Genomic DNA, 21,211 nt, shown 5'->3' on the forward strand with positions numbered 1-21,211 from the left:
CAGTGAGAAGCCCCTTCTGTATCCGCCTCCATCCCCTCTCTGCGGCTGGTTCTCTCTAGGCCTCATCGGTTACCACCCGATCCTGACAGCAGACAGGCTTCTCTCAGGAAGCTCTGGGTGCCAGGCACTGTGCCTCAGGGTCCCAGACCCTGCTCCTGGGCTGGGGAGGCTGCCAGGCACCTTCTCTTCATCCCTCCCCCCACAGCCACCTGGAGTCCACAGGGCACATCTGATCCAAATAGCTGTGGCCCATGAGCCAGGCCCCAGAGCACACGGGCACGCGACCTCGAGTTGCAGCAGGCGCTGGTGCAAGGGCTGGAGGGAAAGGGCTGCGGAACAGCTGAGCATGCTAATGCGAAAATCTGCCTGGGAAGCACTGGTCTTTTTGTGTTCCTTAACCAGGCAGTGTCAGGTAGGGCCCTGGGGACAGGGGCTGGCTGGCTTGTCCCATGTAATTTTCATGAGCACATAAAAGAAAGACTGGGTGAGGGAAACAGCTGTGTAGCTATGTCCTTTCCCAGCTGCCTGCTGCCCCTTCAGTGTCGGGATCTGGGACTCCTCCCTCTCCATCTCTGCACATCCACCCCACGGGGGGGGGGGGGACCAGCCAGGCCTCCTGTGACCCCTCCAGCTGGTGTCATTCACACATCATCAGATAGGCACATGGACCTGGGTGTGGTGGCGCATACCTGTAATCCCAGCACTCTGGGAAGCTGAGGCAAGAGAATCACAAGTTCATGCCCAGCCTGGGGTAATTTAGCAACTTAATGAGGTCCTGTGTAATTTAAAAAAAAAAAAAAAAATTTTTTTAAATAAAGGGGGTGAGGACGTATGCCAGTAAATGGTCCTGGGTGTAATTTCCAGTATCGCCGCATCCCCCCCCTAAAAAGCTGCCGTGGGCTGAGGGGGAGGAAAAGGCCCTTAGACTAAGGTGCTTCCTGGGTGAACAGGAAGAAGGTTCTGGATGAATGTTTCGAACCCAAACATTCCGCAAGGTGTCTTCCTTGCATTGAAACCTTGGTTGGAGGAGCAAGCAGGTGGCTTCCTGTGGGCACGCTGCAGCCACTGTGTTCCCACAGGACAGCTGCTCTTGCTTCTCTCCACCAGCTTAGGCAGCACAGTGCTAGGCGGTGGGCAGGTAGGGGACGCCTAGAACGCCCAGCAAGCAAAGCTAAGTACTTAAATATGCAGCTGGTTATACCTGCTTTATAGACAAGGACAGCTGGGCAGGGGCTGCTCAGAGAGGAAACAGTGGCCGGAGAAGGTAAATAGGGGGCCCGTGTCACAGGAGGGTGAGAAGAGGGGCAGCCCCAGCAGGCCGAGTCTGCCTAGAGCATTGGAGAAAACACGGTAGCCCAGGGGCCAGGGAAAGGGCTCAGTAGATTAAGTGCTTGCCTGGCAAGTGCAAGGGCCTGAGTTCAATCCTTCAATCCCTGGTTCTGCCAAAAGAAAAAACAAAAACAAAAAACAACAATAACAACAAGAAGGCCCTGAGCAAGTGGAGGATGGAGAGATGGAATGCGGGTGGGGGCTGGGAGCAGGCAGTGGTGGGACAGGAGTACTGGGGGTGCAGAACAGAGCCCACCAGTCCTCACCACTCCCCTTCAGGTTTGGTTTGCTCCAGTGTAGAACACCAGGTCCTCAGAACCAGAAGCTGTGTAAGTCCAGCGCTTAGGGTCGACCCCAAGCAGCTCAGGCGTGCGTCTAGAGCTGCTGTACCCTCCTGCGGGAGCCGGGCGCGAGGCTCCGGTTATCCTAGGGCCCTGAGTATCATCACACCTGGTGACACACCTGCAACCCAGACCAAGCTTGCAGCCACCCTAGCGGGGCGGGGGTGGGGTGGAAGAGGCGACCAGCAAAAGTTACCTGTGAGCCTCAGCTTCAGGGTCACTGTGGTGATGTATTTTAGAAAAATAAAAGGAGAAATTCTGCCAGTGTGGTCCTAATCATGGCTTTGGTTTATGGGGCAGATCTGATTAGCGTGGTGTTTTCTGAGGCAGACAGAGGGGACGACTTGATCTAGCTCCATCCCCCACAGGGGACAAATGATGCACAGCATTCAGCATCCACTCAGCTGGGGCAGGAGGGTGGTGGGCAGAAGCCCCTGGGAGCAGCAGGCTTCCTCTCCACGCCACCACCGCTGCCATGCAGAAGCCCTGAGTCGCTCAGCAAAGTCATCTAAGCAACACTAATCAATTAGCCTGGGAGCTGAGCAGCTCACCGCAGAGGCAGAGACAGGGGCAGCTCACACTTCCTGCTGACAGCTGGGCTGCCAGCCTCCCTCCCTCTGCCCTGAGCCAGCAGGAGGCCCCTGGGGTGGGGACTGCTCCTTTCCACCGCTGTTGCTGCTGCTGCCTGCCAGCCACCGCCCCAGCCTTGCTCTGCAGAAATTTGCAAAATATTTTCAAACGTACACAAAAATACAGAAAGTAATAAGGCCTCTGTGTACTTGCTGCACAGAGTTAAGGAGTGTTGACATTTTGCTGTTTTTGCTCCAGCTTCTTTTTGAAAGAAATAAAACCTGACAGATCAGTAGGAGCCCCATCCATTTTGGTCTGTCCGTCTGTCTGCCCAAGATGAGGTCGGTTGGGGGTGCTGACAGTGAGCAGTGAGTTCCAGCTTGGGGGGGGGTCAAGGTCCTCTTTGCATTTTGTTTTTGAAGGCTTGTATTCATTTTGAGGGGGGGAGGTGGGATTGAACTCAGGACCTTGTGCTTGCCAGCAGGGCACTTACAGTCTTTGTGTTTTGGGGTTTTTTTTTTGAGCAATCAGGGATTGAACTCAGGCCCTTGTGCTTGCCAGGTAAGCGCTTATTCTGCTGAGGTATCTCCCCAGCCCCTCCTCTTCGTGTTTTGTTTTGGTGGTGGCGGTATACTAGAGGTGAACCCAGGTTCCTAGGACTAAGCTCCATCCCCAGCCTTCTTTATTTTTTTTATTTTGAAATAGGGTCTCACTAAGTTGCTCCCCACAGCTGAACTCCCGCCTCAGTCTCCCAGTGTTGGATTACAGGTGTGCAGCACCACGCCTGTTTTCAGGCCTGTGTTCTACAGACAGCCCCAGTGGTGGCCTCAAGAGATGGTCAGGGACAGTTGGTGAGAAATGTGAATGGCACGAGGTGGTCACAGAGGAAGAGCAGGATGGAGATTGGGGGCTCAGTTTACTCCCTAGAAAGTCCCTGTACCTGCAGTCCCTTGAGAAATGCTAGTGCCAGGGGCAGGGGTGAGGAGGTGACAAGTGCACAGGGCTCTGGCCAGGACACCCTCTGGGCCTCTCTCTACCCTTCAGGTTGCCAGAGCCAGTGTCCCCCCCAGGGCAGCATAGATCCAGACCCCTCCACCACTGCTCAGGGAGAGATAGAGTCTGCGTTGGGGTGGGCACCACTCACTGTCCTCATCTTCTGGCTCTGCAGAGGCTGGGTCCTTGTCACCATCTGAGTCCTGCTCCTCTTCCTGCAAGACAAGGACAGGGGTCAGCACTGCAGGCAGAAGGCAGGGGAGTGTAAACAGGGAGGCAGCCAGGTCCCCTCTGGCTCTCTGGAGTGACCTCCTCGGGCACAAGGGGAATCAATGGGAGTGCAGAGGTGGGAGGGAGGAAGGGCCCTGAGGCCCCGTGTGGCCTACCCAGCGGCAGCCTTCCCCACGGCCATGGGCAAGTGGAGGCTGGCGCATCACAGGGGACACAGGGGGCCAAGGAATGCATTGCTTCACCTGGCTGTGCTTGTCATGCACTTGGCGGCCATTGCAATAGGTGGGTGGTGGATCTCCCACCTGTCGTAGGCAGGGAGCCTCAGGATGCCACCAGCATCACACAGACTCTTCCCCATGGCAGGCTGCTCTGCTTCCTGCAATGCCCTTTTCTCCTCTTCTCCCCTCCCTCCCACACCCAGGGCTTTCACACTGAGAAGGCATGCGAAGGGTTTTACTAGGCAGAAGTTTAAATTTCACATTCAGACAAATAGAGTGGGAAGGGCAGAGTCACGGAGAGACGGGGGCATTATTTTCTGGAACTGGGAACATTCAGGCTTCTGGGAAGGGGTGAGAACCCAGGAAATGGTGGCTGTCTCCCCAGAAGGTCACTAGCCCACATTAAAAGGTCAGCCCAGTTTTTGTTGTTTTCTTATTTTCTGAGTCAGGGTCTCGCTAGCTAGCTCAGGCTGGCCTGGAACCCTCTCCTGCCTTGGCCTCCTGTGTCACCACACCTGGCTTGTGTTCCAATGGATAATTTAATCATTCTTTGAAGTCTCTCAACCTGCTCCTTTATCTCAGGACCAGGCTGCTACTATTTGCTTCCTCAAACCCACTCAGGGACTTTCAGTGGGAGGGGAAGGAGCCTCAACTGAACCAGGTACACGGCTGTGGTGACTCTGCCTGGGTCCTGGGAGCTGCAGCCTTCAGAGGACAATTTTAGCTATGATCTCCTCTGCTCCTTTCTACCTCCCGCTTGCCCCTTCTCTCCTGCCTCCCTGGGAAGCACAGGTGCTGGGCACCAAGCCTGGCTCCTAAACGTCACTGTCCCTCCCTGTCTCAGTCAGTGTCCACTTTTCTAAAATTGGAGCCCCGCCTCCTCAGCCGGTTCTAGTCCATGGCAGATTCCAGGAACAGATGGCCGGAGGAAAGTGCTGTCCCACGCCGGGATGGCCTTAGTGGAGGGAAGGAGACGTTGGCGTTTGCAGGAATATCAGAGGATGACAAGGGCATGCAGATGGGCCAGCTGGCAAGGGCTAGAGGTGCGGAGCCCCAGAAGGTTTGAGAAAACCACAGGTCTTGGGGTGCTGCTGCAACCTCAGGAGAGGGCTCCCCAACAAACAGAGCAAGCTGAACCAGAGGCCTGGCATGGTCAGGAGCAGCACAGGCTGGGCCTGGTGATCCTCAGAGATGAGGAGGAGCAGCTGGGACAATGGGCTCTTCCCACTTAGCAGTCTGTCCAGGACTGATGCGGCCTTGGCACAGATGGGACACACCTGAGGTGTGGCCACCTCATGACTGTACTCAGCCAAGTGTTTCTATGGCTGAAAGGGGTGGCAGCCCCTCTAGAGACAGGCAGTAGAGACGTCCGCTCATGCAGCAATCCCACTTCTAAGATGCTGCTTTCTACATTGGACAAGTCGGGCATTTTACACAAAGACTCTGAATGCAAGAACGGGAAACAGGACAACTAGGGCCAGGGATATAGGGCCAGGCCGCATCAGTCCTGGACAGACTGCTAAGTGGGAAGAGCCCATTGTCCCAGCTGCTCCTCCTCATCTCTGAGGATCATCAGGCCCAGCCTGTGCTGCCCCTGACCATGCCAGGCCTCTGGCTCAGCTTGCTCTGTTTGTTGGGGAGCCCTCTCCTGAGGTTGCAGCAGCACCCCAAGACCTGTGGTTTTCTCAAACCTTCCGGGGCTCCACACCCCTGGCCTGGCTCCACACCCTGAGTGGCCTGAGGGCCTGCTTGGCACACGGTCCTGAGTTTGATCCCTGGTACAAGAGAAGTGAAGGGAAGGGGAAGGGAGGGGAGGGGAGGAGAGGAGAGGGGAGGAGAGGGGAGGGGAGGGGAGGGGAGGGGAGGGGAGGAGAGGGGAGGGGAGGAGAGGGGAGGGGAGGGGAGGTAATAAACTATAAGCAATGAGATGTTGATCCGCAGAATTAAAGTTGGTCCAGCTAAACTGGGTGCAATGTCTATTCTGGGAGAACAAGGCAGGAAGATCATAGATTCAAGCCCACCCTGGGCAACTTTGACACTTAAAAAGAATTTATATTGGGGCCAGCAAGATAGCTCAGTGGACTAAAGCACCTACTTAGGCAAGCTTAGGCAAGCATAGGGACCGCGGTTCAATCTCTGGCACCGCATGCTGCGCCAGCCCTGTCCCCAGGGCAGGCTGAGCCAGCCACAGAGTCTGGGTGCAGTGGTGAGTGCCTGTAATCCCAGCACTGGGGGGCTGAAAACAGGAGGATCATTATGAATCTGAGCTGCGTAATGAGACCCTGCAACAACCAGATACACTTAAAAAGGAATTTGTATCAAAATAAAAAGGTTGGAGATAGAGTTCTACATTGTTCAATAATGATGGCATAAGTGTGCTCAAAGCAAGAGAGAGAATATTTTAGGGAGACTAATGGCAATGTGCCTTTTATTGTAATAAAATTTTTAAATGTAAACATTCACTGTAGCTTTTGATCATCCCACACTGGTCAAACATTTACAGCAATTTGTGTCAAATAAAAACATGACAGTGCTTCCTCATCCATATTTTTCACTGGATCTGGCTCCGTGTGACTTTTTTTTTTTTTTTTTTTTTTGTGGTACCAGGGCTTGAACTCAGGCCTTGTCCTTGCTAGGCAAGTGCTTATTCTACTGAGCTATCTCCCTGGCCCTCCATGTGACTTTTGTCTCTTTCCCAAAGTCAAAATGACCAAGAAAAGTAAATGTTTTGAATCAATTCGGAATCCAAAAGCTGCTGAGAAAGCACTACAGACACTCACGAAACACTTCCAGACCTGTTTCAGGAAGTAGCACAAGGGCAAGGTGTATAGTTCAGTGGCACAGTAACTGCCTGGCAAGCACAAGGTCCTGAGTTCAAGTCCCAGTAAAAAAAAAAAAAAAAAAAAAAAAAGAGGAGGAGGAGTAGAAGAAGAGGAAGAAGAAGAAGAAAAATCCATGTTTTTCTTTGGCTGGTGTGGTGGTGCATACCTGTAATCCCAGCACTAGGGAGGCTGACACAAGAGGATTGTTGGGAAATTCAAGACTAGCCTGAGCTAGAAAGTGAGCTCAAGGCCAGCCTCAACTCCACAGTGAGGGCCTAATCTCAACAAGACACTCTCCCTCCCCCTCAAAAAGTGGCACAAACACTTTTTGTGGAATAAGTGTGTTTGAAGTGAAGGGGAGCGTTTCTGAGGGAATTAATAATATGTTTTTTTTTTTTTTTTGAGACAGAGTCTTGCTATGCAGCTCAGGCTGGCCTTGAGCTCTTTTCTAGCCCAGGCTGGTCTCAGACTCCCAGTGACGCTCCTGCCCCAGCCTCCCGAGTGCTGGGATTATAGACATGCACCACCATGCCCAGGCCCACCCTCCTTTTTGAGAGAGGGTCTTGGTAAATTGCCCGGGTTGGGTGGAATTTGTAGTCCTCCTGCCTCAGCTACTTGAGTAGTTGGGATAATAGATGAAGTACTTTCAGTATATTTAAAAATCTTAGAACTGGGCATGGTGGCACATGCCTGTAATCCCAGCACTCAGGAGGATTGGGCAGGAGCCTCACTGGGGAGTTCAAGGCCAGCCTGGACTACAAAGTGAGCTGAAGCCCAGCCTGAACTGCATAGTGAGACCTTATCTCAAAAAGACTATATATATATTTTTTTTCTTCATTCTTCCATTTATCTTATTTATTTATTTATTTAATTTTATTTATTTATTGCGGGCTCAGCTCATCCCCAGGGCTGGCCCCGCATGTGGTGCTAGTGATAGAACCAGGGTCCCTGCACACGTGCCTAAGCAGGCGCTTTAGACCGCTGAGCTATCTCGCTGGCCCTCTTCTCTGTTCTATGAGAAGAGAGAAAGAGTGACTACAACATGACAAAGTCCCACGTATGCTTGGTGAGTCAGACACACAGCTCCTAAGGTCAGATGCCTCAGTGGGCAGGCAGGCTAGGAGCATCTTTGGTTCCAGGGTCTGGTCTTTGACCTTAGTCCCTAACACTGAACCCTTGCACTCCATGGAATGTCCTGAGCCCAAAGAACACCTTTGGCTCTGTTGAGTCACACACCATGTGACTCCCGGGAGCTCCTAGGAGGGATGGGTCACCAGAAAGACCAAGCCACGATCAGAAGCCCAGAGAGGGTGAGTGAAAGAGACGGACCAACAGTCACTCACAGATGTCACTGAGAGGGATCCGAAGATGAAAAAGAAAAGAAACACAAGCAAACGCACATGCTGAGGAACTCTGGCCCAGTGGGGCAGACAGCTACACAAACAATCACAGCAGTAGAAGAGAAATCCTGTCAGCCTAAGGAGGTCCCTGGGTGCTGCCTGCATTACATTTCAGCTGCAGGGCAGGCTGTGCTGGGGTGTATTCTGGAACAGTATTAAACTGCTCTGCTCCACAGAGGCATCCCAGGGCCTCATAGCAGGGCCAGGCTCTGAACTTTGCCCTGAAAGAACACTCTCATCTGCCCCTATCAGGAAGAAAGAAGAACTAATTGAGTAAAGCCTGCTGCGCTTTTAAAGCAAACCCAAGAATGATGGCACATGCCTGTAATCCCAGCTCTTGGGAAGCTGAGACAGGGGCTCAGCTGTGAGTTTGGGGCTAGCTTGGGTTAGGTAGTAAGTTCAAGGCTGGTCTGCAGTTCATTGTGAGTGATAGGTTTTTCGGAGGAGCAGTAAAGAGATAGGAAAGATAAGTGAAGCCTTTATTAACTCCAAAGTCGAGGAGAGGATCCAAGGCAGATGGGGCAGGTAGATCCTCTGGCCTGAGACAAAGAAAGCTGTGACTTTTATGACCTTTTTTGTTTGTTTGTTTGTTTGTTTGTTTTTCTGGAACCAGGGATTGAACTCAGGCCCTTGAGCTTGCCAGGGAAGCGCTTATTCCACTGAGCCGTCTCCCCAGCCTTGTATGGCCTTCTGCTAGGGTGGAGTTTAAGGGGGATGTATAGAAATACCTGAGGAGCTGATCCGGGGTCTTCCCTGAGGTAGTGGGAAGGGTGACAGGAAATTGCACCCTGGGCTCAGTGAGAGAAGGAGTGGGGAGGTGGTCTCTGGCTGTTGTTGTAAGGACTTCAGCCATATTGGATGACCACCGTAATTCAGCAATTCATTCTAGGGCCAGAACCTATCAGTGAGATCTTACCTCAAAAGAGAAAAGTGGGTGTTGGGATACAAAGAGAGAAAAACAGTATCTCTGCCACCACCACCACCACTACCAGCACCACCAGCACCACCACAAGGATCGAGTTTATGTGCATGGTGCTGGGACTTATTTAGGGCCTTGAACATGCTGGACACACGCCCTATCTCTGAGCTCCACTCTTACCCCTTGTTAATTATTTTTACAAAGTACAACACCACTGGGGCTGGTGAGATGGCTCAGTGGTCTAAAGCACCTACTTAGAACAAGTTTAGCAAAGCACAGGGACCGCGGTTCGATTCCCCAGCACCACACGCCAGCCAGCCCCGCCCCCTGGTGGGCTGAGCTGGCCACACACACACACACACACACACACACAAAATAAATAAATAAATAAATAAATAAAAATAAAAAAAAGTACAACACCACTGTCTATTATATTTTGCTTATATTATAAAAATGTGTGTATAATGAAAAATAAAGGTCTGATGCCAGCAAGCAATACAGGGGTCAGGAACAGTGCAATTGAAGGTTGGCCTGGTAGCACTTGCCTGTGATCTCAGCACTGGGAGGCTAAGACAGGAGGATCACCAGTTCAAGGCCAAGGGCCAGCCAGATAGCTTAGTGGACTAAAGTGCCTGCTTAGGCAGGCTCAGGGACCAGAGTTCGATTCCTGGTGTGCCAAGCCGTTGACTGAGACTGGGCATCGTGGTATGCACCTGGGAGGCTGAAAACAGAATTACCACTATGAGTCTAATCTGTGTAGTGAGACCCTGTAGACCCTGTACTAAAAACATAAGAAAGGGCTGGGGAGATGGCTCAGTAGAATAAGCGTTTGCCTGGCAAGCACAGGGGCCTGAGTTCAATCCCCGGTCTGGGAAAAAGAAAAAGGAAAAAAAAGAATACCAGTTTAAGGTCAGAGACCCAGTCACAAAAACACTAAAATGTAAGGGGAAAAAAGGGATCAGAGAGATAGCTCAGTAGAATAAGCGCTTGCACAAGGGCCTGAGTTCAATCCTCAGTTCTGCCCCCGACCCCCCAAAAAAGAAAAAAATAGAGCTGGTCTCACAAGCTCTGCAGCAGAACACACAAGGGTTTAGGTTTCACTCCTCAGGAAGTGAGGAACCACGGAAGCTTTTAAGGCAGGATGAGAGCAGCATTTGAAGCCCTCTGTGGGATGCCTAGAGGGGGTGAGATAAGAGGCAGGGAGGGGCAACCCACTCTCAGAGCATTCAGACCCTCTCAGACAGACACGCTTTTCTTTCTCTCCATAAATTCTTCCCACCCTGCCTCCATTATTCCTAGAATTCAGTCCTCAAATTTAGAGAATTCGAACTTGGCATCTTGGACATCTGGCAGTTTCTTTCCCCTATATCTTGGGAGTTTCTTTCCCCCATATCTGTAGGATATTAAAGTTTTTATAACACCTGTGTTGCTTTCACAAGACAGAAAACAAACTGGGGAGGGAAAGGAGGAGGATGAGAAAGAAGGAGGAAGAGGACGAGGAGGAAATGACGTTGGGAGCCACAGAAGCTAAAAAATTGGTCTAATGTGTAAGAGCGGGACTAGGCCTCAGTGCCTAAAGCAGACAAGATACCTCAGTCCTGAGATAAGCATCCTGACTGACTTATGTTCACTATTAGTCACTAGGCAACCTTGTGTCAAGTGTTACTAACTTTGCAAAGGTATAAAGAAACGTCCAAGGGGCCGGGCAGATGGCTCAGTAGGATAAGCGCTTGACTGGCAAATGCAAGGATCTGAGTTCAATCCCCGGTTCCACCAAAAAAAAAAAAGTCCATATTGTTGCTCAGGGGGTCGCCTATGAGATGCCACCTAAGCCAGCTTTTGTCTTCTTGCCTATCTTTTCCTCATTCCTGCAGCCTTTTGCCTTTTCTCTCTGGGTAGAACTGGTAACACCGAGACCCACGGATCCTTAGAAAATGAGAGGCGGTTTCAAGCCCAGCCTGAGCCCAGAGGCTCAGGGCATCTGGCAATCCCAGCACTGCACTCTGGGAGGCTGAGGCAGGAGTAGGAAAAGGGGGCGCCGGGCCAGTAGTGGCTACAGCGAGGGCTGTCTCAGGGCCTTGGAGGTCTGAGCCCCCCCACCCCACGAAGAGTGACAGGGCTACCCTTGGGGACAGCACAATCCCAGAAGAGCCAGGTTCATTTTAGGATATTAGGGGAAGCGAAAGTGAGCCGCTGTTCAGGCTGCAGGTTACAAATTTCTCAAAAAGTCACCATGGAAAGGAGAGAAAGGGCAAAAAAAAAAAAAAAAGTAAACAAAGCTTTTGTAATCAGGAGGGGAAGAGGGGTTGAAGAGAGGGGAAGGGAATGGGGGTGAGCAATATATCATGTACAGGCACAAACTCCCTATGATGAATGTGATCGCTATATTTATCTATGATGTACCAATTTTTCAAAGAGCCACCACTATTTTTACTTCTGAATATGCTGCCCAGGCTAGCCTTAAGCTACAGGGCTCAAGGGATCGTCCTGCCTCAGCCTTCTGAGCAGCTGAGACTGCAGGTGACCGCCGTGCCTGACCCCACCTCTGGCTTCCTGTCCATGCCCCAGGACCATGCTGAGACCTAGGATGAAGTGTGTCCCTCCTCACCTCCCACTTAGAGGTCAAAGCCCTAACCCAAGCGGCTCGGCCAACAGCGCAGTCAGTCCTTGGTCCGACACCTCGGCATCTGTGGCACTGACCTGCTGAGTGTTAGATTATGTGGAGGGAGAAACTGTCTGCACTGGACACGTGCGGACATCTGCCTTGTCACTGTTCCCTAAACAATGCAGAATAATGTCAGGGTACACAGGGCTCGCACCGAGCAGCCTGGAGAATAAGGCTTAGGGGCATTGTGCGTAGGTTCTCCATAAAGACCGTGCCACTTTCTGCAAGTTACCTGCGGGGTTTCGTGTTCACTTTGGGGCCTGGATCCACTCCTGGCAGGTACTGAGGGGCAGAATTAGAGCCAGGGCCTTCAGAGAAGGGACTGAAGGGCCGGCCAAATAGCTCAGAGAATTAAAGCACTTGCTTAGGCAGATGCAGTGGCCACGGTTCCATTCCCAGCATGCAGTGCCAGCCTGTCCCCAGGATGCGCTGAGACAGCGATTGAGACTGGGCGTGGTGGTGCATGCCTGTAATCCCAGCTCTTGGGAGGCTGAACATAGGCGGATTACTACAAGTCCAATCTAGGTAGTGAGATCCTGTAGACCCTTACTAAAAATACAAGAAAGAAAGAAAGAAAGAAAGAAAGAAAGAAAGAAAGAAAGAAAGAAAGAAAGAAAGAAAATAAAGGACTGAGTTAAAGTGAGGTCATCAGGCTGGGCCCTGACCTAAGGGCTTCTGTCCTTGTGAAAGGAAATGTCACTCAGAGAATACGCACTAATGAAAGACCACATGAGGACATCAGACAGAGCCCTGAGCAAGCTCAGGAGAGAGAACTGCAGGAGAACATGACCCTGCCCACAGCCTGACCATCGTCACCTCCATCAGCCTTCTGGAAGCAAGAGAAAACGCCCTTCTGCTGTTGAAAATCCTCGGTCTGGCTGGGAAATATAGCTCAGGGGTGCAGCAGCCTCCTGGCAATGGCAAGGTCCTGAGTTCGATTCCCAGTACAAAAAAATAAATAAAAGCCTCAGTCTGACCTTTTGCTAGAGCACCTCTGAGAGATGAATCCATTTTGCTTCTAGTTTGAGTAAATCAATTTCATGACAATTGTGACTCATTAGGCTGGGTGAGTGGCACACAACTATAATCCTAGCCACTCTAAGAGACTGAGGCAAGAGGACTGCAAGCTTAAGGCCAGCCTGGGCAGCTTAGTGACTCAGTGGGGACTCGTCTCAAAATAAACAAGGTGGGGGGTATAGCTCAATGTGAAAGCCCTGGGTTCAATCCCCAGTACCGCACACAAACAACTCTAAAGTGGTGAACCCCTCTGAGACAGACAGCTTGTCCTCATCCCAGGCCAGCTGAGACCTAACCCAATCACTCCACTGACCAGAGCCTCAGCATCTTATTACTGAATAGAGGCCAAGTCTTACCTTCAGATGTTCCAGAACACTTTTTTTTTTTTTTTTTTTTTTTTTGTATTTTAGGGAAGGGTCTTACTACCAGATCAGTCATAGTGACTCTCCTGTTTACAGCCTCCCAAGTGCTGGGATCAGAGGCACACGCCACCACGCCCAGTCTCAATTGCTGTCTCATTGCGCCCGAATCCCGGGCCCCTGCACCTGCTTGCAGGAGCTTTAATCCGCCAAGCTATTTGGACGGCCCATAGAATACTTTCCTAATTCAGGTTTTCCTCCAACACAAGGGGAAGAGGCATAGCAAAGGGGGAGCGCTCCCCACACTCCTCCACTGCCCCAGGCCCAGGGTGGAAGGAAGCCAGAGGGGCTGGGGCCCAGGGATGAGGATGAAGGATGGCGTCCAAACCACTATAAGCTGGTCTCACAGTGCTGGTGCCACATGGCCACTTATGGCTCCTTGCGGGTTCCTGCAGGGTGCCAAGTGTGGAAGTGGATAGGTCAAGGGAGAGGCAAATGTGGATGTCCCTCTGGCTGCCATCCTGGAGCCCTGCGCATAGCATCAGCCAGGGCCCGCGGGCAGCCACCACCAGAGCCACCTCTCACTGCGACTAGAACAAGCCAGCTGGCCTATGCAGGATGAGGACAGATGATAGAAGCCCCACGGTCGGCTAGAGGGGGCCTGATCCTAGTTCCCAAAGCAGCGCGGTTGGGGGTGGCCCTGAGCACACCCCCCTCCAGATGGGTTCCCTTAGGATCTGCTGTGTAGGGAGCTCAGGCGCAGGTGGGCAGTGAGTCCGAGTGGTCAGCAACTCCGTAATGCGTGCGTGAGAAGCCACACAGAAATCTCGCTGTTTTCCTCCCCAGACGCCCACGCAGAACGTGGCCCCCTCCCCTGCTGCGGGCGGAGGATGCAGACTCCGCCCTTCAGTCCCCATCTGCAATGGGGTGAGAGGGCCCTGTGTGACTGCTGCTCCAGCGGCACCCTCTCCTGTCCAGCTCCTCGCGGCAGCTGTGGCACCATGATGACTTCAGAGGACTGACTGGTGCTAGCCCAGTTGTTCTTTTCTGTTCTGCTTTCTCCCCTGGCCCATTCCCTTGATGTTCTCTGGGATCCTTCCCTACTCTGTTTTCTGCACATTTGTGCTGCTCCTTCCTCTGCCCTCATGGCTTCTCCTCCAAGGCACTTGCTCTGGGGACACTGTAAAGTGACAGCTTCATGCTACATGTCCTGCTCAAACCCCATACACTGCCAGCTGCCCACCATGTTTAATCCCAACTGCACCTTTCTCTTTTTCTATCTTTGTTCCTTCTTGTTTTCCCTTTTACTTTTTTTTATAATTATGTATTTAGTACAGGGTCTCACTACACAGATCAGACTCTAGTGATTCTCCTGTTTTCAGCCTCCCAAGTGCTGGGATTACAGGCATGCACCACTACTCCCAGTGCCCAGTCTCAATTACCGTCTGAGCCAGTCTGAGTGCACCCCGGGGTCGGGGCTGGCACGACACGCCGGGGATCGAACTCTGGTCCCTGCATCTGCCTAAGTAGTCGCTTTAATCTGCTGAGCTATCTGGCCAGCCCTTTTTCTTTTTTCAGTAGTGGGGACTGAATGCAGGGCCTCCGCACTAAGCTACATCCCCAGCCCTTTTTATTGCTAAATTGCTCAGGGTAAGCTTGAACTTGGGAACCTCCTGCTTCAGCCTGTCAGGGTGCTCGGATTAGAGACCTGCACCACCACATCCAGCTAATCCCTGGCTCTCAGTTTGGGGGAGTCCTTCCTGACCCAGCGAAGCACTGGCATCTCCCATCATAGGGGGTGCCACTGGGCTGGGCCAGCTCGTTGGGACTTGTGTTCTCTGTGATCCAAGCACCTTAGCTGGGGTCTGTCCTGTGCTACTCACCTCTGGGCACCTCCCCTTCTCCTGTCTGGGAAGGGGACCCCTGAGGTTCACAGTGTTTGTTTTGGAGGGCTTTAGCTCAGATTTTATCCTCCCCTCGGCAGGGAGAGAACTGGCGGAGGAGTAGGGCTGAGGCCCTGGACTGGTGGATCTGCCTTGGGGGGCGGGCATGAGCCTAAGGGGGCCTGACTGGAGCAGAGGGCTCCCAGCCAGAGGAAGCAGCAGTTCTTGCCTTTGTGCTTTCAGCAGCTCACTGATTCCCACAAGAACTTCAAGGGTGCCAGCTGCGGGTGAAGGTTAATGGGCATTCCTTATGGAGGACCGGTGACCCTGCCCTTGCTCCATGACCTCGCCCTCGCTCGCTCCCTCTAGAGGCAGCCAAGCAGGCGGAGCCACCGCCAGAAGGGATGCGGCTTCTTCTGACATGGCTGGACCTGGGGGCACACCAGGGGTGGGGGGCCCCAGCAGGAACAGGGAGCCACAGACATTCAGGGCTTCCATGTGGGTGCCAGTGGGGCCAAGCAGCAGGCTGGGTCAAGGCCAGGGGCTGGGGTGAGGCTGGGTGGTCTGAGGGGCAGCTGGATTCTGGGTCAGGAAAAGCCTGGATGCTGGTGGCTTAACAAGGTATGGTGGACTGTGACAGGGAGCCCCAGAAACGGACACCAGTTAGCTCAGAGGAGCCACAGCAAGATGACAGGAGGGTCCCACACAGGGGACCCTGGAGACAGGGGACAAGACCAGAGACAGAATGACAGCAGGCAGGAGAGGAAAAGGGAAGAAAAGCACACAGCTGGGCTTTTGCTTGTTTTTTGAGTCTTGCTACGCAGTTCGAGCTGGGCTTGAACTCCCTATGTAGTCCAGGCTGGTCTCAAACTTGATGTGATCTTCCTGCCTTCTTGTGTGCCAATGATATGGGGGAATGAAACCCCCAACCTGAAAGGTACCTGGGACGAGTTTGTGTTCTCTAAAACCAAAGAATGAATTTTAGGAACAAACAGAGGTTAAGAGCAGAATGTTTATGGGGGAAAGAAAGCTTCTGTCCAAGAGAGGGGAAGAAGGGGGGCCTGAGCAGGTTGTCTCTGGGAAGCTGTCTCTCCCAAGGACTTTTATAGAGTAAAACGATGAAGTGAGGCGGGTCTAAGGTGGAGAACATGAGAACTCACTTCAGTGGGCATGAGGTGGGTCAAATCTATGGTCAACCAATGAGATTACAAGCACCAGTGCTCAGGTAAAATCGATTAAATCCAGGACCAAATGGGGAAGCGAGTCACACAGAAAGCAGGCATGAATGCAGGACAGGGTCTCTTCTTATTGGAGGTTGGGTTAGTGACTCAGGTTCTTTCAAGGTGATTGCAACCTATTTAGAATATCAAGCCCTTGGGGCAGGGGAGATGGCTCAGTGGAATAAGTACTTGCCTGGCAAGCTCAGGGGCCTGAGTTCAAACCCTGGTTCTGCAAAAAAAAAAAAAAAAAAAGAATATCAAGCCCTGATGCCCATCCCTAGGGAAGTATGTGATTGCATTTGTCTACTTTTGTCTTGAGGTGTGGTCCAAAGTGGGAATATCTGTGTCTTCCAAAGTTGCAAGGGATGGCCACATAGCTCAGCAGATTAAAGCACCTGCAAACAGGCGCAGGGGCCAGGAGCTAGATCCCCAGGCCTGCTGTGCTGCACACTGGGATGGCAATGGAGACTGGGCGTGGTGGCATGTGCCTGTAATCCTAGCTCTTGGGAGGCTGTAAACAGGCAGATCACTGAGTCTGATCTAGTAGTGAGACCCTGTAAACCCTTCCCTAAAATAAAAAAATTAAAAAAAGCAAAGTCACCTTGTCTTCCATATTGTCTCCTTGAGGGCCTGTCCCTGTCTGACGGCCTATAATATTTCTATCTAATTCAGCTGCTTACACCACCACCAAGCTGGACTTTGTTGTTCTTGTTTTTCTAATGTCTGTGCTTTGGGGCTGAACCATAGAGGAGCCATGTGGGGGCAGAGTACAAAGGGGACCCCAGGGTGGGAGGGAAGGGAGGCCGTGTATTAGCACGGATCCCAGGCAGACATCTTAGGGGAAAGGCAGGGCGGGGATGGGGCTCAGGGAGCTGGGCCCACGTGCTTAGCCACACCAGTCACTGACCAGGAAGACAGCAGTGGCCCGGTCCACAGGACCTCCTGGGCACAGGACACAGGCAAAGCACTGGCACAAGCACTGGCCCAAGGGCAGAGGAGGTGGGAAAGAGACTGAGTCACTGCCCTCCTGGCCAGCACCGCTGCTCCCTGCTCCAGGGGAGCGCGAAGGCCAAAGGTGCAGGGTCACCAGCTTGAAGCAAGTGCTCTGCTCGGATGGTGAGCACGCCACATCCAATCCCATCATATTAGCAGTTTTTGGCAATGGTCCTGCAAAGAGGATTCAGAGGACATCAAAAGCCGTATAAAAACAGGACAAGACAAAACAGCAGCCTCAGGCTGTCATCTGCCCTCTCTTGGTCCGCTGAATGTGAATCTACATTTTGGGACCAGATGGTCTAGGAAAGGGAAGAAAAAACTAAGGGATCCACACAGCCCAGTCTGAAAGGCTGGAGAATCAGGTCATGGTTGAAGAAGACCTTGCTGAGTGATCCTGACCAGGACCGACTTTGGATACAGTAACAAGAGGCAGGGGCTGGGAGAGAGTCCTGTGGTAGAGCTCTGGCTTGGCACACTCGCTCCGTGCCTTGGCTGGGTCCCCAGCACTGCCAAGACAGGTAGGCAGATTGTGTTGCTGTTTTGCTTTGCTCTCTAGCAGGGTCGCACTATGTTCCGGGCTGGCCCAGAACTCACTCTGTAGCTCAGGCTGGCCTGGAACAGAACTGACAATCCTCTTTTTTGCTTCAGCCTGCCACGGTGCAGAATTGACATAAGTGCACTACTACGGCCAGCTGCAGCAGACAGTCTTTAAAGCATGGTGGGGGCCTCGGCCAGAGGCAGAAACAGAGTTTTTCTAACTTCAGGAGAGAGTGAAAAGGAGGGCGGTGTGAACAAGGGTAGGGCGGCTGGTGGGGAGACACGAGCACAGGGGCTTCTGGTCCTGAGAGAGTGTACAGAGTCCTCAGCAAGTCCCAGTCTGCTCAGGACAAGGACAGTTTCAGCAGCCTTCCCTCCTAAGCCATGGTTTTGCCTTCTGTGGTTCAGTTACCCACAGTCAACCACGGCGCGAAAATCTTAAAAGGATAATTTCAGAAAGAAATAATGCACACATTTTCAACAAACTTCATGACATTGCTAAAATTGTTGTATTTTATTGTTATTGTTAATCTCTTGCTATGCTTCATTTATAAATTGAACTGTGTCACAGAGGAATGTATATAGGAACAAACGCTGCCCAGCATGTGTCTGGCTCTATCTCAGTTTCTAGCATGCAGTGGGGGTTGGGCGCATAACCCGGGATAAAGGGAATGTGAGGTCAGAGAGGTGGGCTCTGTGGAGAAGGTGCCCGGGACCGTCTCAGCCAATGCCAGCTGGTCAGAGTCACCAATGTGTTGCCCATGGCTTGCTTTTTGTTCGTTTCTGAGACAGGGTGTTGTTCTGTAGTACGTTCTGGCCTTAAACTTACTATTTAGCTAAGGTTGGCCTTAGACTCTGAGTGCTGGGATTACAGGGTGTGCCATCATGCCTGGCCTCCTGGGCCATTAAAATAATTTTTTTTTCTTAATTTTGAGACAAAAATCTTGTTAAGTCAAATTGCCCAGGTTTGTCTGAGACTTGTGATCTCCTGCCTCTGCCTCCCAGAGTACTAAGATTATGGGTGCACACCACCACACCTGGCTGTGTGCAAGGAATTCGTACTTGAAAATATAAGATGGGGCCACAGAGACAGCCCAGCAATCTGGCAAGTGCAAAGACCCAAGTTCAATCTCTGGAACAACAAGCCATGCTAGCCCCAGAACCCCAGGCGCACCCTGCTGGCCCCAAAACCAGGTATGGTGGTGCATGCCTGTAATCCCAGTGCTGGGGAGACTGGCAGGAGGGTCACTACAAGTCTGAACTGCGTATTGAGACTCTGTACCCAATAAATAAATAAATAAATAAGGAAAAAACTTTTTAAATTTTTTTTGTAGCTTTTAGGGAAGGGTCTCCCGGGTGTTCAGGGTCTTACTACTAGATTGGACTCATAGTGATTCTCCTGTTTACAGTCTCCCATGTGCTGGAATTACATGCCCAATCTCAAATGCCATCTCAGCACACCCCAGGGGCGGGGCCAGCACAGCAGGCCTGGGGATGGAACCCCCGACCCCTGCGCCTGCTTGCAGGTGCTTTAATCTGCTGAGCTATCTGACCGGCCCTCAGAAAAAACAAATTTTTTTAAAAAAGGAAATATTATTAGATGGGCATGGTGGCACACACCCATCCTGGCACTTGGGAGGCTGAAGCAGGAAGATCGTTTTGTTGCAAGTTCAAGGCCAACCTGGTCTACAAAGTGAGTTCAAGCCCAGCCAGAATGGCAGAGTGAGACCCTGTCTCAAAAAGACAAAAAAGATATTATAACACACAGAGACACACATATACCAGGCCATACAGCAGGGAGTGGAGGGCTGGAAAGTAGACCACTGTGGATTATGGGAGCTCTAAAACACTTCACAGAATTTTTGTGTGCCCTTGTTTTTGGTGCTGCGCCATAGCCCAGGCTGGCCTCAGTCCTCCCACCTCAGCTCTTCAGTGCTGGGATTACAGGCATGTACTACCACACCCACCTAGTCACCTGTGTGTGCGTGCGTGCGTGCGTGCATGCGTGCGTGTGTGCGTGTGTGTGTGTGTTCTCATTAGGTTGCTTCGGCTGGCCCCAAACTCCTGGACTCCAGAGATTCCCCTGCCTAACTAAGCCTCCCACGTAGCTGAGATGTCCACTGCTGCAACCAGCTAGAGGCAGTTCTTAGATAAACACGTCCTGCGCGTTCTTTAGTGCATTTCCTTTCACCTCACACAGCTGTTGAGTAGCCCCTGTGGCCCTGGGCATGACGCTTCTACCACCCTGCAGAGGGGAGGGAAGGATGCTGCCCAGCTTTCTGTGCAGCAGCCAGCAGGGTGAGAACTGGCATACAGCTTGGCACCATGACCCTTGAGCCTGGTCTCTAAACCCAGTCCACACCTCCTGGTCCACCTCCTGGTCCACACTGCCGTCCTCATACTGGCAAACCCAATGTGGCCAAGCCAGGATTGAGTCAGGAATGCCCTGGCCTCCAGGGATCTGGCATTTCTCAGAAGTGTACCCAAGGGCCAGCCATCTCCCCCTCCCACACTGTGGGCCAGGCCACAAAAGAAAAACTGTCTGGCGTGGAACATGCGCATTCTTTTATGTCTGAGGCTCCAAAGCTAGACAGCTTTTGCCCCCAAGATATGTTTCTTAAAATTTTTTTCCTTTTTAAAAAAATTAGCAGGTGTCCTGCTGTACATGCCTATAATCCCAGCATTTAGGAGGCTGAGGCAGGAGGATCGTTTCAAGTTAGAGACCAGCCTGGGCTACAAAGTGAGCTCAAGGCCAGCCTGAAGTACACACTGAGATCCTGTTCAAAAAAAGACCAAAGGGGGAAAAAATAGGCAAAAATAAAAAAAAAATTTAAGGGTGGGCCAAATAGCTCAGCGGATTAAAGCGCCTGCTTAGGCAGATGCAGCAGTCAGGGTTCGATCCCCAGCCTACAGTGCCGGCAGCACCCCGGGGGCGTGCTGAGATGGTGATTGAGACTGGGCATGGTGCCATGTGCCTGTAATCCCAGCTCTTAGGAGGCTGAACAAGGTGAATTCTACGAGTCCAGTCTACGTAGTGAGACCCTGTATACCCTATAGACCCTGTCTTAAAATACAAAATAAATAAATATTTAAAAATTACTAGTTCTTACTAAGTGACTTTTTTTTTTAAAGGTAGGGTCTCACTATGCAGTTTAGGCTGCTCAGGCTGTCCCAGACTCACTATGTAGCCCAGGCTGTCCTCAAACTCTCAACAATCCTCTTGCCCCAGTGCTGAGATTAGAGGTATGTGCCACTGAGGCCAGCTTTTTTTTGCTTTTGCTTTTTGCTAAGTAAAAATTCTGACAGCTAAATTTTCTGCATAACCAAGATTTTTTTTTCTTCTCATTTTATGTATTTGTTACAGGGTCTCACTACACAGCTCAGACACATAGTGCTCCTCCTGTTTTCTGCCTCCTCAGTGCTGGGGTTACAGGCCTGTTACCACCACGCCTGTTCAGCGCACCCCGCGGTGGGGTCAGCATGGGATGCAGGACTGGGGATCAAACCCTGGTCCTTGCACTTACCAAAACAGGTGCTTAGTATGCTGCGCTATCTCGCTGGCCCGAAACCAAGATTCTTGCTGAAAGAAGGAACTGAGCTATAAGTCCAAAGTCTCACCTTTGTTTTCCTTTCGTGTGTGTGTGTGTGTGTGTGTGTGTGTGTGTGTGTGTGAAAGACAGAGACAGAGAGACAGAGACAGAGACAGAGATA

At 51.7% G+C, this 21,211-nt stretch overlaps 1 protein-coding gene across 4 annotated transcripts in view; it reads right to left on the minus strand.

The window, feature by feature from the left end:
• Positions 1-21,211, minus strand: part of Mxra7 (matrix remodeling associated 7) — a 35,960-nt gene that overhangs the window by 8,124 nt on the left and 6,625 nt on the right. For all 4 annotated transcript variants that reach the window (XM_023714161.1, XM_023714163.1, XM_023714164.1 and 1 more), the window contains exon 2: positions 3,385-3,448. In XM_023714161.1, the coding sequence (XP_023569929.1) occupies positions 3,385-3,448 (64 nt within the window). The remainder of the gene's footprint in view (positions 1-3,384; positions 3,449-21,211) is intronic.

The sequence above is a fragment of the Octodon degus genome, unplaced genomic scaffold, assembly GCF_000260255.1.
Source record: "Octodon degus isolate 3935 unplaced genomic scaffold, OctDeg1.0 scaffold00033, whole genome shotgun sequence".
Classification (NCBI taxonomy): Eukaryota; Metazoa; Chordata; class Mammalia; order Rodentia; family Octodontidae; genus Octodon; species Octodon degus.